This window comes from Panthera pardus, unplaced genomic scaffold, assembly GCF_024362965.1.
Source record: "Panthera pardus isolate Hobbes unplaced genomic scaffold, ASM2436296v1 HiC_scaffold_10, whole genome shotgun sequence".
Taxonomy (NCBI): Eukaryota; Metazoa; Chordata; class Mammalia; order Carnivora; family Felidae; genus Panthera; species Panthera pardus.
The window spans coordinates 55,572,218-55,588,801 of NW_026526655.1; the positions used below are offsets into that span (position 1 = coordinate 55,572,218).

At 40.1% G+C, this 16,584-nt stretch overlaps 1 protein-coding gene across 2 annotated transcripts in view; it reads left to right on the forward strand.

The window, feature by feature from the left end:
• Positions 1–16,584, forward strand: part of PDE11A (phosphodiesterase 11A) — a 378,389-nt gene that overhangs the window by 202,344 nt on the left and 159,461 nt on the right. For both annotated transcript variants that reach the window (XR_008423866.1, XM_019460550.2), the window contains exons 7-9: positions 5,707–5,782; positions 8,764–8,831; positions 9,574–9,666. Coding sequence is in view for 1 of the 2 variants with exons in the window: in XM_019460550.2 (XP_019316095.2) it covers positions 5,707–5,782; positions 8,764–8,831; positions 9,574–9,666 (237 nt within the window). In the remaining variant the exon portion in view is untranslated. The remainder of the gene's footprint in view (positions 1–5,706; positions 5,783–8,763; positions 8,832–9,573; positions 9,667–16,584) is intronic.

Below are 16,584 nucleotides of genomic sequence, written 5' to 3' on the forward strand. Positions count from 1 at the left end.
TGATCCTATGTGTAGGTAAGGTAGACAAAAAGAAACTGCCTCTCTACTTAGTTTCGGGAAAATGAAGGGACTGACTTCAGAACGTCTCCCTCAGCTTGTCCTAATACCAGAATTTCTTACTGGTAGATTGACATTTGAGGGATAAAGTATTGCTTTAGATTATAGCTTAAATTGTACATATCCTTATAGGGAAAGGAAACATTTTGAATATTAAAGAATAGTGTTACATTATCACCGATTCATTTAACATTTCCTTTGACCACCTTTGAGAGGCTGGAAAATGTAACAAGTGTGTTTTGATGGCTCTGAGTAGATCCATCAACTGGAAAAACCAAATCAGGACACAGACTAGACAAAATTTTTAGGTATACAGATATTTAATTGGAAAGAAGTAGGCACTACCAGATAGTATGTTTATTTTAATTGTAACCTTCTAGAAAGGCTGCTTAGTCTCATATGGTCTAACAATTAGGACTCTAATGATGTGAGTTTTAAACTGAGAATGATGGAGTGGGGACCTTGTAGAATAGTGGGGTGGATATTTGGGGGCAGGTATTCCTCTCAGTAATATTTACATTTGTAAGACACCTTACAAATTTTGAAACCGTTTCATGCTCATATTCTTATAAAACAACTTGGAAAATAAGAAAAAGCACAAAGGAAAAAAGATGAGAATCAGCTACAATACCAAAATCTGGAGATAGCCAATGTTGACATTTTGGTTTGCACAAGATCAATATTGATGACAAAATTGAGACAGAGAGTTCTAGTGCCTTGGTCAGGGTTGAGAGGGCAGTAAATATTTCTGAGCGCCATTGACTGATATGATCTGGAGACCTGGGATTCTTTGATGAACAGAGATGATTCTTTCCTTCATACTTTCTTATTCCTCTTCATCCTTGTTTGGTATTCATTCTTCAGACATTTTGTGCTCTTCTCCTGCAGTCCCTGCAGGGGATGATATGTGCTCCCAGCCCTTGCCATTTCATATGGTTATACAATCAACCTGGATTAGTTGAACTTTCTAGAAACAACAGCATTGCTACAGATAGACAAGTGGGGGGATTGCCCTAATGATCTTCAATTTGGAAAGTTCACCCCCATCATACTCTGCCATTCCCCTCCCTCTCTCCCATCTTGCTGGGCTCTTCAAGCATGCTGATCATTACTGCTCTCTCTTCCTTATTTTCATAGCCAATTAGTCCCAGCCTCACTTCCTTCCCTCAGCCACAGTGAGAACGATTTAAAGGCATTCTCAGGGCACCTGAATGGCTCAGTCAGTTGAGCATCTGACTTTGGCTCAGGTCATGATTTCACAGTTTGTGAGTTCAAGCCCCGCATTGGGCTCGCTGCTGTCCACACAGAGCTCACTTCTGATCCTTGTCTCCCTCTCTCTGTCTCTCTGCTCCTCCCCTACGTACACTCTCTCTCTCACACAAAAATAAACCTTTAAAAAAAAAAAAAAGACATTTTCAACATCCTCTGTTGCCTCTCCTCTCCTGTTGTGCTCAGCCCATATAAGCCTCTAGTGTTGGATCAATGCAGCTCTGCACTCTCAGTGTGGCCTCCCTCTCCTTCAGAACTAACCACTTGACTTCTGATCCTCATCCCATCCCTTCTTGCCCTGACTATATTTGCCTTCAGTTATCCTTCTGTGCTACTAAATCCAAGAGCCCATTTTCGGTGCTTATCCTGTTTGACTATTCTGCAAAATTTGACACTATTGTTCCACTCTAGTTCTATTTAGAAAATAACTTGTTCCCTTATGGGAAAGTAATTCATTATCCAAAATTTAGAAAACACAAGTAGTAATTTATTTATTTACTTATTTGTTTATTTATTTAATGTTTTTAATGTTTATTTATTTGAGAGACAGAGAAACAGAGCACAAGCAGGAGAGGGACAGAGAGAGAGGGAGACACAGAATCTGAAGGAGGCTGCAGGCTCTGAGCTGTCAGCACAGAACCCGATGTGGGGCTCGAACCCACGAACCGTGAGACCATGACCTGAGCTGAAGTCAGACACTTAACCGACTAAGCCACCCAGGCACCCGCAAACAGTAATTTAAAAACTCCCAAAGACAGGGGCGCCTGGGTGGCTCAGTCAATTAAGTGTCCGACTCTTGGTTTCAGCTCAGGTCATGATCTCGCAGCTTTGTAGGTTTGAGCCCCACATCGGGCTCTGTGCTGGCAGCACAGAGCCTGCTTGGGATTCTCTCTCTCCCTCTCCACAGCCCCTCCCCCACTCGTGCTGACTCTGTCTCTCTCAAAATAAATAAATAAACTTAAAAAATTTAAAAAAAACCCGAAAGAATACTTTCACAGTGTATACATATATCAAATCATCATGATGTACACATTAAGCATGTTATAAATTTGTCAGTTCTACCTCAGTAAAGCTGGGGCAGGGGGAAGATCAGTAGTTGCCAGATCTGAACATGGATGGAGGAATGAACAGGTGGAGCACAAAGGATTTGAGAGGCACTGAAACTACTCTGTATGATACTCTAATGGTGGATACATGTCATGACCCCGTTGTCAAAACCCATAGAATGTACAGCATCACAAGTGAACCTAATGTAAACTGTGGACTTGGGATGATAATGATGTATCAGTGTGGTTTCATCAGTAGTAAAAGTACTACTCTGGTGAGTGATGTTGGTCCTGAGAGATGTTGAGGTGCATGTGTGGGGGCAAGAGATGTATGGGAACTCTCTGTACTTGCATTCATTTTGCTGTGAACTTGAAACTGTTCTAAAAAGTAAAGATTATTTTTAAAGTAAAGAAACAAAAACTCCCATAGGCAAACAATTCAGAGAGGACTACTTTGGTTATAATTTTTCCAGGATTTTCCAATGTATATAGTAAGTGTTTGTATACCCACAGACACCCACACTCTTGTCACTTAATATGTTAAAATTTTCCACATTAACAAATATTCTTCTATAGCATGATTTAAATTAGATGGATAATATTCCACTGTGTAGATGTGCTATGGTTTACTCAACCTACTCCCTCTAGTTGAGTATTCAGGTTATTTCTAATATATCACTATCATTGGTAATTGTATGATTTATACGTTTATATGTAAACTTTTGTATATAGCTATGATAATTACCATAGAATAAATTTCTAGACCTAGGAATTGGTCAAGGGTATTTATACATTTTGGACTCTGGATACACATCAGTAAATCTATTTCCAGAAAGGTTGTAGCAATGTATTCACAGGTTAGAAATGCTACAAAGCATGGAGGTTAAGAGTATGAGCTTTGGAGTTCTTTTTCCTCCCTGTCACTGACCCTGTGTTCATGTTTCTGCCCGAAATATCATGTCCCAGTTTTCAGCCCTTTTGTGTCTTCCTTGAACAAGTTCTTCCCTGGTGATTTTACTCAATCAATTAGAACCAGAGGCTGATGACATCAGGATGAGTCCCTAACCGCCCTCTCCCCTGCCATCTCAATTATAACTTGAACTCAGGATCATCTCGCTCAAACTTCCTGTATTCCCCACATCAAGGGACTCCAGCCACTCTTACTCAAACCAGAGACTTCCATGCTATCCTCAGGAGGGATGGGAGAACACATACTCTCAGCTCCCCAGAATAAAAACTTCTTTTGGGGAACTACAACAATTTTTGGTAAACAGAATTCTTGCTTATTTCACTGGCAAACAGCCTAGGGTTTGTTTTTCTCGCCACCAGCCTCTCAAGCCGTCTCTGTCCTGGTTTCTTTCACTCACTGCATGTTCCTTGTCTTCTTGCACCATGACCTCTCTCCTCAGCTGCTTCAGATCTCCTAGGAAGGGTTAGAGTGGGGCCATGGTGGTCCCAGCGCTGGCAGAGCAATCCTGCCTCCTTCTCAGCACCGGTTCAGGACACCTGACAGTTGCGTGTCCGTCAGCAAAACAGACCCACACATTCCAGTGCTGCTCTGGCCAGTCCAAGTCTGTAGCTTATACCTCCTAGACCTGGAAAATCGACTTCAATCTCCTCCTGCTCACTAGCATCGCTGTAATTCAGACTGTTAGCCTCAGGGAGAGGAGGAAAACCACTTTGTTTCTTTTGGAGGGTAACTTTGATGGATGTGTTTGTTATTGTCTGATTTCCTTTGAACCAGTCTCTCCAGTTTCAAGGCAGATATCAGAGTCTTATCTGAAAGGGAGGATGTTAACAGTACCTACCTGTAAGGTTGTTTTAATAAGTAAATGAGATAATGCACGAGAAGGTGCCGAATAGGGTGCCGGACATGAAGCAAACACCCAGTAAATGTTAGCTCATCATCGTCACTGTCATCCCTGTCACTGAAGACTCACTGGTAAGGATCTAAAGCTGCTCTTGATTTCTCTAAACAGAGTCAGTTGCTGGTTTTTCTATAGTGTTCCAAACATTCGTTACTTGGACACTTATTTTATCTTAACTATTTCTGTCTTCACTCTACATTGTGAGTTCCTCAAGCAACTGTTTAACTTCATTTTTATATCCTCAACTTCATTTTTATATCCACACCAGCAATGTATCTGGTGCATAGGAGGTGGTAGATAAATAGATACTTGAAGAATCTTGACTCTTAGCTCACACTGTTCTCGAGAATCATTTCCAGTTTGATTGCAGATCTAAATGTGAAAGTTAAAACTATAAAGATTCTAGGAAAAGAATAGGAGAATATCTTCATGGTCCAGGAGCAGAGGAAGATTTCTTGAACAAAACAAAACAAAACAAAAAAAGTACTTTAAAAAAAGAAACTTGCATATTGGTATCAAGAATAGAAGACATCTGGAAGATTATTTTCTCAGAGGAAAACCAAAACAATCCAAACATAAAATTTAGGTGTGTAAATTAACTTCCAATTTCAAATGTTTTAAATGTGTAGCTCTTAAGTGCTACAATGTTTTAAAATATTACAGTACCTTTTTACCCCAATAGTCATGATCTAAAACCTTGATATCTTATTGTTTTTCCTATAGTACTGGGATGGCAGGATGACCTTTCTCAATAGAACTCAAGGTCATATGAACTCACCAATGCTCTGTCAGTTTTTAGTAGCTCTTATCTAACAGTTCAGATGTGGACCATCAGTTTTAATATTACATGGAGCTTTTACTGAATGATGTTTGTTGATCCTGGTTACTATACCTTCATATTTTAAATATGTCATCCGACAGCCTTCTAGAGGAAAGAAGATCTCTGAACCTCTACATTTATTGTATATTTTTGCAACTTCAATTTTTTGTATATTATTTTATACATAGTAAATTAGTGATGTTAAAAATATAGAGTATTAAAACTAATTATACATATGGCAGCATTATAGGCTCAAAACACTTTTACTAACAGATGTGCCCATTGACCACTGGTTTAATTAAAATGCTTTATACTCAGGGCAGAAACAGTTGCCAGAATTTTTGTCTGGTAGTATGATCATGATCAAGAGTTTTACACCCAGTTCTCTGTGGCTGCAGGGATTGGGGGAGGTGGTGTTGACATGGGGTCATTTGGTTGATTCATATTTGGTAGGGACTTGATCCCCTTAGGATGTTCATAGTGATGTTTTAAATTAAGAGACAGGTGAGTATATGCATTAAAAAATAGATTATAATGTATCTTTTTAAAAGTGATCTTAAAATGTCTATTATAAAGAGTGGTAAGCTGTAAGTCAGAAATGGGTAAATGTTGCTTAATTTTAATTAACTATTTTCTTATATCCTAGGCTGACCAGATATCTGGATTTCACATAAGATCTGTTCTCTGTGTCCCTATTTGGAATAGCAACCACCAAATAATTGGTAAGACATTACCTAAGTAGTTCAAACTTCTTTTATAAAGACAAATTTACATTAAAATACACCTTATCTTTTTTACCTGCTCGCCCCTTTTACACTTGATCTTACTGAAAAGACCAAGAATTGATACCTGCTCCCCTCTTTTATGTCCAGGACTCGTCAGCCTATGTTTCATTCTTTTGTTTAATCTCATAAGTGCAGACTCCTGGTGAATCAACATTAATCCGAACAATGAACAAATATTTATTCTTTTAACCAAGGAACAATAATTTTGAAGTTGGAGGAGATCTCAGAAATCAACTAATAGGACTTTCTTATCTTACCTTGTAGAAATTGAAGTGGGGGTATCATGCAAAGGCCAGAATAAAATCACAGAGGGAGTTGGTAGCAGGGTAGAGATTAAAAGTCAGGGCTCCTAACTCCTATACAGACTTTCCATTACATCTTTATGTTTACATCTATGCTTTTACACACAGAGTATGTGCAAAGGAAAAAGAACATGTATTTTTTTTTTAATTTTTTAATGTTTATTTATTTTTGAGAGAGAGACAGAATGCAGGCAGGGGAGGGTCAGAGAGAGAGGAAGACACAGAATCTAAAGCAGGCTCCAGAATCTGAGCTGTCAACACAGAGCCTGACCCAGGGCTTGAACTCATCTATGGCGAGATCATGACCTGAGCCGAAGTCAAATGTTCAACTGACAGGGCCACCCAGGCACCCCCAAAACATGTATTATTAGACATATACTGAGCATGCATCTTTCTGTTTGGATGATTCTAAAATAGGCTGGGGGCGCCTGGGTGGCTCAGTCGGTTAAGCGGCCGACTTCAGCTCAGGTCACGATCTCGAGGTCTGTGAGTTCGAGCGCCGTCTCGGGCTCTGGGCTGATGGCTCAGAGCCTGGAACCTGCTTCCGATTCTGTGTCTCCCTCTCTCTCTGCCCCTCCCCCGTTCATGCTCTGTCTCTCTCTGTCTCAAAAAAAATAAATAAAGGTTAAAAAAAAATTTTTTTTTTTTTAAATAAAATAGGCTGCACTTGACCCAGAATATGGAACTGTGGTCCAAAGGAGCTTCTAAGTTTTCTCTACCTCCTGTTCTTCTTTCCCTCCCCTCAAAACCTCAGTCAGGAAAGTATCAAACCTAAGGAAGAAGTCAGTGGTTAGAGAAGTCATAAAGAGTGAAGGAATTAGTTAAAATTATTGAAACACAATTAAAACATGATTTTTTTCCTAGGGGACTAGGTACTAGTGCATCTATTTGCCTCTCTTCGCTTCCCCCTGACATTGCCTGTTAAACTGAAAGGCACTGCTGCTTATCAAGAACTTAGTATTCTGTCAATGTTGTCAAGACTTAAGCCATAACAGAATTTTTTCATCCATTTGCTTAATTTATAGAAAAATATTGGTATATTAATGAACACAGAATATTCTAAGATTAGTGTCCAGTGGCAACCTCAAATCTAATCCTAGCTTTTCATTCCTTTCTTTTTAACTTTTATTTTTATTTTTTATTTATTTTGAGGAGGGGTGGCAAGTGGGGAAGGGACAGAAACAGTGGGAGAGAGAGAATCCCAGGCAGGCTCTGAGCTGACAGCACAGAGCCCAACTCGGGGCTCGAACTCACGAACAAGGAGAGATCATGATCTGAGCCAAAATCGAGAGTCAGACACTTAACCACTAAGCCACCCAGTTGCCCCATAGCTTTCATTCGTAACAGTAAACATCTGTTATGCTTTCAAAACTAAGACTGCAGTTTGCCTACTACATGCTAAAAGATTTGTGTTTCATTACATATGTCTTCTAGCATATGATGACTTACCTCCCTAGTGAGAAGTTAGGTATTTTAAAAAACACAACCATGCTTTAGAATTATAGCTATTTTTTTGTTTGTACTAAATGGGGACACAGGGGAATGTTTTTCAAGATTGTTCAGTTTTTCTGGTTAGAGCTGTATGTTTTGAGACATCTGGCACAGTGCTGGAAATGAACTTTGGAAAGAGGAAGTGTACATAAATTAAGTTTGTTAGAACTGTATGTACCCCATTGGTAACAGAAGCAGAACTAACCTTGCTTTGAAGATTGACGGTGTCCTAATTCCCAACTTCTTTAATGTTCACTTTAAAACGTTCCAACATTATCTCATTTATTTTTTTCTTTAAAGTTTATTTATTTATTTTAAGAGAGAGAGAAAGCACGAGTCAAGAGTGACAGAGAGAGAGGGAGAGAATCCCAAGCAGGTTCCACGCTGTCAGCAGGGAACCTGATGAGGGGCCTGAACCCACGAACCGTGAGATCATGACCTGAGCTGAAGTCAGATGCTTCATTGACTGAGCCCACCCAGGCGCCCCCAAACATTATCTCATTTAATCTTCCTAACCCTCTGAGATAGTTAACGTTTTAATTCCCACTTTACAGGTGAGGAATTTTAGTGCTAAAAAAGTTAGGTAACTTGTTTAAGGTAACAGCTGTGGTGGAGTTGAAATGTGAGCTGAGACAGTGTGACACCAGAGCCCATGTTCTTAATCACTATGCCACACTGCCTCATTCAAGCACTGTGTTCCAGGGGATTGAAAAAATAAAAAAAATTATATATATACATGCACACACATGTGTATTTACACAGTTAAGCTCAATTACGTATCTAATTGCATGTATGTGTATGTCCATGTGTATATATATGTCCGATAGATCAGAGTGATTGTGCACAGTCATCTCGAAAAACATTTTCAAGGATTCAGACTGATGCCTGGTAGAGCTTTAGGCTTCACTGTGAGCCAGTTTGGATATCACAACCTTGAAGATCGACTGCATTGCTGTGTACCTCAGATCCCCTCTCCTAAAGACAGCAGGCACTAGGGAGACCAGAGATTAAACTGAGTGTCTGAAGTTACCTAGGGGAGGTATGGAGTCAGCCGGGGCTTATTATATTGTGGTAACACAGTGAGCAGTGCTGAAACTGACCACATAAACCAAACTCTTCCCACAGGAGTGGCTCAGGTGTTAAATAGACTTGATGGGAAAGCTTTTGATGACGCAGATCAACGACTTTTTGAGGTAAGAAAATAAATTTGTGAACCAAAGGTTATAGCTGAGTCACCTATAGTCTCCTAGTAGCAGCTTGCCAAAATTTGTCAAGCGTTTATGTATAGTCGTGAGACCTTGAGCCAGCTCTGCCGGCTGTATGGCCATCACCTTCCTTGGGTTTTCAAGCTTCCATTTATTCCCATCTGCCCTCTACCTGGAAAGGTTGGCCTGGAACAGGCTTCCTTATAAACTTTGCACCAACAAATAACCAACATGAAACCCCCACGATTATTTTTCTCTAGCCAAGAACATCTCACAGCTTCTTTACTAACTGGTTCTAAATCTACCTTCCTTCCTTTTCACATTTACCTCATGGGTATTGTCACTTGGTTTCCTCATCAAAATATTTTATACCCTAGCCACTAAAAAGAGGTTGCTTTAGTTAAATGGAATGGAATTACTAAAATCAGTCCACGATCTAAATGAATTAAGAACACATTTGGTAAGACTGTAAGTATGTTTTTAAATTTACAAAGTCATTTTTTCCACAATGACATGAAATTAACAATTTTTTCTCATGTGCAATGTGAGCTATAAAGCTGTTACATGACAATAGTAATTAAGAATTTTAATGTGCATATTTCCCCAAGGCCTACCTCTGTGTACAATAAAATTATATTTTCAGACCCATTTCTGATGAGTGCCTGCTTTCATATTAGATTATGCCAGTGAGTTATTGCAGTTTTTAATTAGTGGGCTTTCTCTTTCCTAGGCTTTTGTCATCTTCTGTGGCCTTGGCATCAACAACACAATTATGTACGATCAAGTGAAGAAGTCCTGGGCCAAACAGTCTGTGGCTCTTGATGTAAGTCAGTATTTATGTCCAAATCACATGCTAAAAAGCCCTAATTTTATGAGAGAAAAAAAGCCCTTATTATGGGCCTTAATTTCTCAATTTTTAATTACCTATTCATTGGGCTTTAATTATTCTAGAGTCATGGGTTTGGCTCTGATGAAAGCCAGACCCACTCTTAACAATGCTCATATGCTCACAATTTTGCATGCAATTTTAGGGAGTGCACAGATTCCTTGAAGGCCATCCATATACGTTGTACAGTTAGATACAGATTTTATGTGTTAGGTTTATTAAAAGGGATGATCCAAAAAATAGTCAGGATGTTAAATGCGTTATGAACTTATTTTGAATATGTATAGATAGTCTGGAAATGCACAACTTCTCATACCACAGAAGAAAACTTCACTACAAAGACATGTGACCCAGGTGGGGACAGGCTACTCCGGGCATTATCTAGCTCCCCCACTACACATGTGTACATCCCACCAAGAGCTCCGACCTGTTTCCCAGGCCTGACCTGCATCTCCTCTCAGACTAGGTTCTAAGACTATAGTGCTCTCCCCTGAATCTCCTTGTTTTGACCCAAGACCTATTGTCCCAACTTCTGGTCTATAGCCATTATCAAAGATTCTTTTTTCTATCTGTGAAATACTTCTTAACTAGGGCAGATAAAATATCAATGATATGTGACATTATCTAGAACATGATAATATAATACATGTACAGTCTTCAAAGTATTCTGTGTAACAAGTGAGATATTGGTAGAAAGATAAAACCGAGGGAGAGGATAAGTAAGCAACACAGTGGTACCTGAAGTACTCTGATTTAAGACTAAAAGACCTAAAATCGGTTATTTACCGATATACTTTTCTACCCTTAATTAGACCATGAACCTTGGAAGCACAGGGATTTTATCTTTTTTATAATCTTATTCCCTAGTGCCTAGCAGGGCACTTAGCACAGAGAATGCTTTTATTAAATGGTTTGGGGATGGATGGAGGAAGGGAGGAAGAGACAGAAAGAGGAAAGAAAGGATGGAAGAAAGAGATTCCCCTGCCCAACAAAAAGGATTTTTTTTTTTGGCTCTCCCTCGGAGTCCTGCTTTGTTTATATGTAATATCTTTACAACAAGGAATAAAAATAATACATCCAGGATGAATTAATAAGTAAATGAACTGTGGATATGCAATGAATAAGAATCACTAATAGACCATTAGGTCTATGTGCAGAAGTATTTTCACATCCTGACTCCGTCACCTACCTCAAGTGTGAGAATTAAATGAGATAATATAAGAGAAGATTTTAATACTCCATCAACAAAATTACAGTAAGGACAATAATTGCTATATTATTACTTGCAGTAATGTGTTTATTACTGAGAAATCACCATAGATTGTGAGAAAGAACAAAGGACAGGGATTTGGAACAGCAAATGTTGTCATGACTCCACCATCTTCAAATTTTGACCTCCACAGGGTTGCCTCACTCAGCTTTTGTTTCTTTAAAAACTTTAGTTTCTGCATCTGTAAAAAAGGACACACTATACACTAGTCCCACACAAACTCTACTTCATGTTGTCGTGTTGGACTTCACACATACAGAGCATCTCATATATACCCACATACGCACTCCTCGCCCACCTCCTGGTGGGTCTCCATCCTGTTGGGAAGGGGGTGGAATCAGTGGGCTGAAGCAGGAATTGCCATTCACCAAGGAGAGGCCACTCTCTGACTGGCACCACCGCTAGTCATCGACCTAGAAAATTCTAATACAGCCACGGTGTCCTCACCCATGAATTGCTCGTTTGGGTTCATAGACCACTCTGTTACCTTCTGCCCTGACATACAAAAATTATTACTGACACTCCCAAATTTCCAGCCCAAGTATTGTGGTAGTCTCACCCTTTCAGAAGTTGCTTGTATGTGTGGACTTACATGTTCTGTGTGCTTTCCCGATCAGAATTCTGGTGTTGCCATCTTGGTTTCCTCCCTCCCTGCTCCACTCAACCCCTACCCCACCAGATACCACATTCCCATCTCTAATGATCGGGTGGCATCCACCCCACTCTCTCATCCAGGAATGCATATGCAAGAATATCTGGAAGGATTTCTTATCTCAGGGCTTTACAAAGAAAAAAATGTTTTGTTGAGAACTACTAAACCCAAACTCAGGAGTGAGATCTTCTTATACTATAGTATACATTAGCTTCTGAATGATTATATATTTTTAAAATTTATGTATTTATAAATATTATAGATGCATGTGAATAATATAATTTAAGGTGCATATTTCTATTAAAAGTATGTATTTATAACCAGCCTATTCCAATAAAGGATTTAAGCTACTTGATAGGAATGTAAATGATCCAACAAATGTTTTAAGGTAAAGTAATGATGATGATGATGATGATGATAATAACAACAGCAACAATAACAGAGGAGAGAGAGAGAGAGAGAGAGAGAGAGAGAGAGAACACACTAACCAGAGGGGACAGAACCACACACAGTGCTATCCTTATATCATCTCCTCCTTCTCTCCAAGAACGTGGGGTGACCTTCCCCTTTTTTTCCATTGTGGCTAAGGGAAGATTCCTCACTTGGATCTGGGCAGGCTCCTCTTCCACTCGTGTTGTCTCATTTTTACTTACTCTCTTCAGGTTGTTTTCTGCTTGATCTTGCATAAGATCTTTGTCTAAGTGTAGCTTTACCATCCCCATAATCTTTTTGCAGTGTGTTTTTTTCAGCTGGCAACAAGAGTGAAGGGAAGTAATCCATCCCACAGCCCCCAGTGACAATAACCACCCCAGAAGGCTTTCCCTCCCCAGAAAGCGAGCACATATATTTCATGGCCTGGAGAGGTAATGTGAATACATTTTTTTCCTGTGTGTTCAGGAGACTCTTGAGAGATAGCACAGCATTCTCTTGTCTTTTAAGAATCCTTTCTCTCAGGCATTTTTAATAAAAATACTACCTTGGTGCATTCTCTGGAAGTATTTCCCCTGTTCTCTGGGAAGTTTACGTCTTACGGATGCTTGCCGAGGTGTCCAGGGTTCACAGGAAGTGCACTTCTAAGGCACACCTTGCTGTGTATCAGTATCCCCTGCAGGAGGCTGCTGGCTTTATCTGAGCGAGAGGCAATGCGAGGAAGAGATTTAGAGCCTTGTGTTTTACATTAGTCTGATCAGTCTAGTTAGGACTGAATCTGTGTTCAGTAGCTGTGGATCTTAGGGAAGCTACTTAACTTCGCAATCTCAGTTGTTGCACGTGTTAGATGGGTTTGGTAAGAAAGGTGTTTTAACAGAGTGATAAAACAGTTGCAGGAAAAGTATTTAGAGAGTGTTTAGTTACAGTTAGCACTTAATAAAAGCTGGCTGTTCTATTAACCAGAGCGCTTGCTGCCCTTAATCTGCACTGAGTTCTGAATGCTCTGCCCAAGAATTGCTTATAAAACTGTTCTGATTGAGGGGCTGGGGAGGAGGTGTAATTTTTTGCCCCTTTTATGGGGAAGATCGTTTCCTGCTTAAAGTTTGAGCTGAAGACAGATCCCCAGTTTCCCAGATCCTGGGCACATCCTGTGTTCCACCACTGAGCATCCCAGCAGCATTGGAGCTATAGCTGCTGGGCTTCAGTGAGCCGCTGCTCGCCATTGCCCCCTACTCCTTGCCCCTACTGCTTGCCTCTGCTTCCCACTGCCCTATATGTTTCTATAGAAAAGACCAGGCACTGTAAATACAGAATTTCCCATGTTAAAAATAGCTATGCAGGTCTTCAAAAGCTGTACATCCCCAAGGGCAAAGCCTCCCCAGAAGATCTCCCATGCTATGGGGTCTCTTCCCCGTTGCCACATACTGGCAACTTAAGCTCATTTTAACCTAATCCACAAATGGTGAAAAATAAAAATATAAACATATGATATGCTTTCTACTTTTTTGGCCTTTAAAAAATGAAGTGACTAATACATTGTCTGGATTTTGTTTAACAATTGAATTATAAAGCACTATTATTTTGATTATTGCTTTTCTTAAGTTCTTATAATTTAGTTATGTAATTCTATTTAAAAGTCTGTTTCCTAAATATATAAAACTAATACTCGATGACTCTTAGAGAGCTGAGATGCTCTTAAAGCTGAATAATGGAACAAAGAGGGGAATTTACTATCATTTTTCATAACTTTAATTGTTTTATCCTGATTTCCATTCTGTCTGAGTGCCAAGAGCTTCACGGGAAGTATACTAATGTATGTTCACATTTTCTGAGTGTAAGAATCCCATGATAAAAGAGGGAAACTTCACCTGAAATTCCAGAATACAGAGCAAATACAACATGAATGGAAATCAGAATATTACTTCTTCATTTTGCACACCAAGAATTGTCCTTTGGGGTGTCTTTCATAGATATTGCAAATGAAGCCTTGCTGGATACTGATGAGAAATTTTCCGGAAAATATAAGTCAGTGTATTAAGGGACACCTAATACCGCTCTATGACCAGATGAGGAAAGGGACGAGGGTCAGACAGAGGGTGTAGAAAGGGCATATGTAGTCAGAAGTCAAGCCCCATTTACTCTACCTCCCCAAAGCCTCTCCCATCCATTTCCTCCTTTCCAATAGCCATAGCAGCCATCCTACTTAAGGGCTTCCTTACCTCTTGAAGGAACAATCGTAATACCCACCTGTCTGTTCTTTCTAAAGCGTATTTCAGATTGCATCACTCACCCACTCACGGATCCTAAATTATTCCCCCATTATCTATCAGAGTACCAACTTCCTGGCCCTCGGGGCCCTTTGAAATTTCATATCAAACTATCTTCCTGCCCCCAGCTCTCATTTCTCTTTTCAGAGCATTCTGTGCTACTTACAAACTCACCTACATCGTGGTCTACAGATCAGCCACCTGCTTCTCTGCCATCTGATCTCTAACACCTTCCCTGCTTCAGTTATTCTCTGTTCCAATTATGCTGCCTCCCCTCAAAGTTGTTCTGTCATTCAAAGCTCACCTTAAATGTAATCTTTTCTATAAATCTTCTAATCCCATGCTTACTTGCTCCTGACTTCATCCTATGTTATCGTTAATTGTGACTTTGTATGTTTTCCTCTGCTAGAACATGCTATCTATTCTCTGCTATCTATTCTTTATTCCTTTCAGTGGTTTACCTATAAAACCAAAAGTATATTGAATAAGTGAATGCTTACAGCCACAAATAATGTTTCTGGGCTGCCGTGTCAGCTTTCCAAAAGGGAAAAGCTTAGGCTGTGATGGAAAAGGTGGCAGTCACCTTATTGGCAGTCTTGCTGACCACAGACTTGCATAGCACACCTCTGTATTCCCTTTCTCCTTTATAGGTCATGAGGACCAATCTTTTCTGTTTACTTATTTTAGGGGGGATCTCTTCCAAGGTATCATCTCCCCTCAGGTATTCCTTTTGATGATGATTAAGGAGCCAACCTGGCTTCCTGAAGATAAGGAAAAAAGAGAGAAGTGAAAGACATGATTCTACCGTGCGTAATCTCCTAAGCTCCAAGGGGAAAATTTTCTCTAACTGGGTGATTGACACAGCTAGACTCAGGATGCCAACAGAATGTCACTCCATTATTTTTCATCCCTCTTCCTTTAGACCTACTCTCTGGAATCAAACTTCCCTACTCTTGGATGAACTCTCTGGTACGTTACATGGCTCTTGTGACACACTCAGGTGTTAAATAGCCTCCGAGCTCCTCTCTTTCCCTGAGATTAGAAGCTATGATCAGGAGAAGGTCATAGTGAGCTTCCTTGCTCTTCTTCACTTTACCTCCTCCCCAAGACAGGTGTAGAGAGCAAGATGGAAGTAGGATAAAGAGCAAACTCATACTCTAACCTGGTTTCAAGGCCCTCTGTGTCAAGCACCAACATTTTTTTTAATTGTGAGTTGCTTTCATAAATTCTTCAGAGAATTCTGGAGCCTAGAAATCTCCCGTTGTCAGTCCCTGATGTAGGTTTACCTCTCCTGACTGACAGGTTATAATTGTCTCTCGGGCCCTGGCTTCTGGTGGCCCACATTTTTCTCTTTTATTTATTGTGGTCAAATAAACGCAACATAAAATTTACCTTTTTTTTTTTTTATTTTTTTTTTTTCAACATTTTTTATTTATTTTTGGGACAGAGAGAGACAGAGCATGAACGGGGGAGGGGCAGAGAGAGAGGGAGACACAGAATCGGAAACAGGCTCCAGGCTCCGAGCCATCAGCCCAGAGCCTGACGCGGGGCTCGAACTCACGGACCGCGAGATCGTGACCTGGCTGAAGTCGGACGCTTAACCGACTGCGCCACCCAGGCGCCCCATAAAATTTACCATTTTTAAGTGTACAGTTCAGTGGCACTAAATAACATTCACAATGTTGAACAATCATCACCACCACCCATCTCTGGAACGGTTTCATCTTCCCAAACGAAAACTCTGTGCCCATGAGACACTAACTCCTCATTCCCCTCTCTAGCCCTTGGCAGCCACTATTCCACTTTATGGCTATGAACTTGACTCCTCTACATACCTCATGTAAGTGGAATCAGTATCATGTAAGGACAGTATTTGTCCTTTTGTGACTGACTTATTTCACTTACCATAATGTCTTCAAGGGTCATTCATGTTGTAGTTTGTGTCAGAATTTCCTTATTTTTTTTAGGACTGAATAATATTCCACTGTAAGAATATACCATATTTTGTTCATCCACTCATTGCTTCCTGATCTGAGTCTTTTTAAGCCTGTGCATCTTTCACAGATCCATTTGGCCCCTGGACAGCCACATGTGTTGGACCTTTAGGTTGCACGAAGCAGCCCTCTCTTCCTGCCCACTAACCTTTAGAATTTTTTTTTCAATATATGAAATTTATTGTCAAATTGGTTTCCATACAACACCCAGTGCTCATCCCAAAAGGTGCCCTCCTCAATACC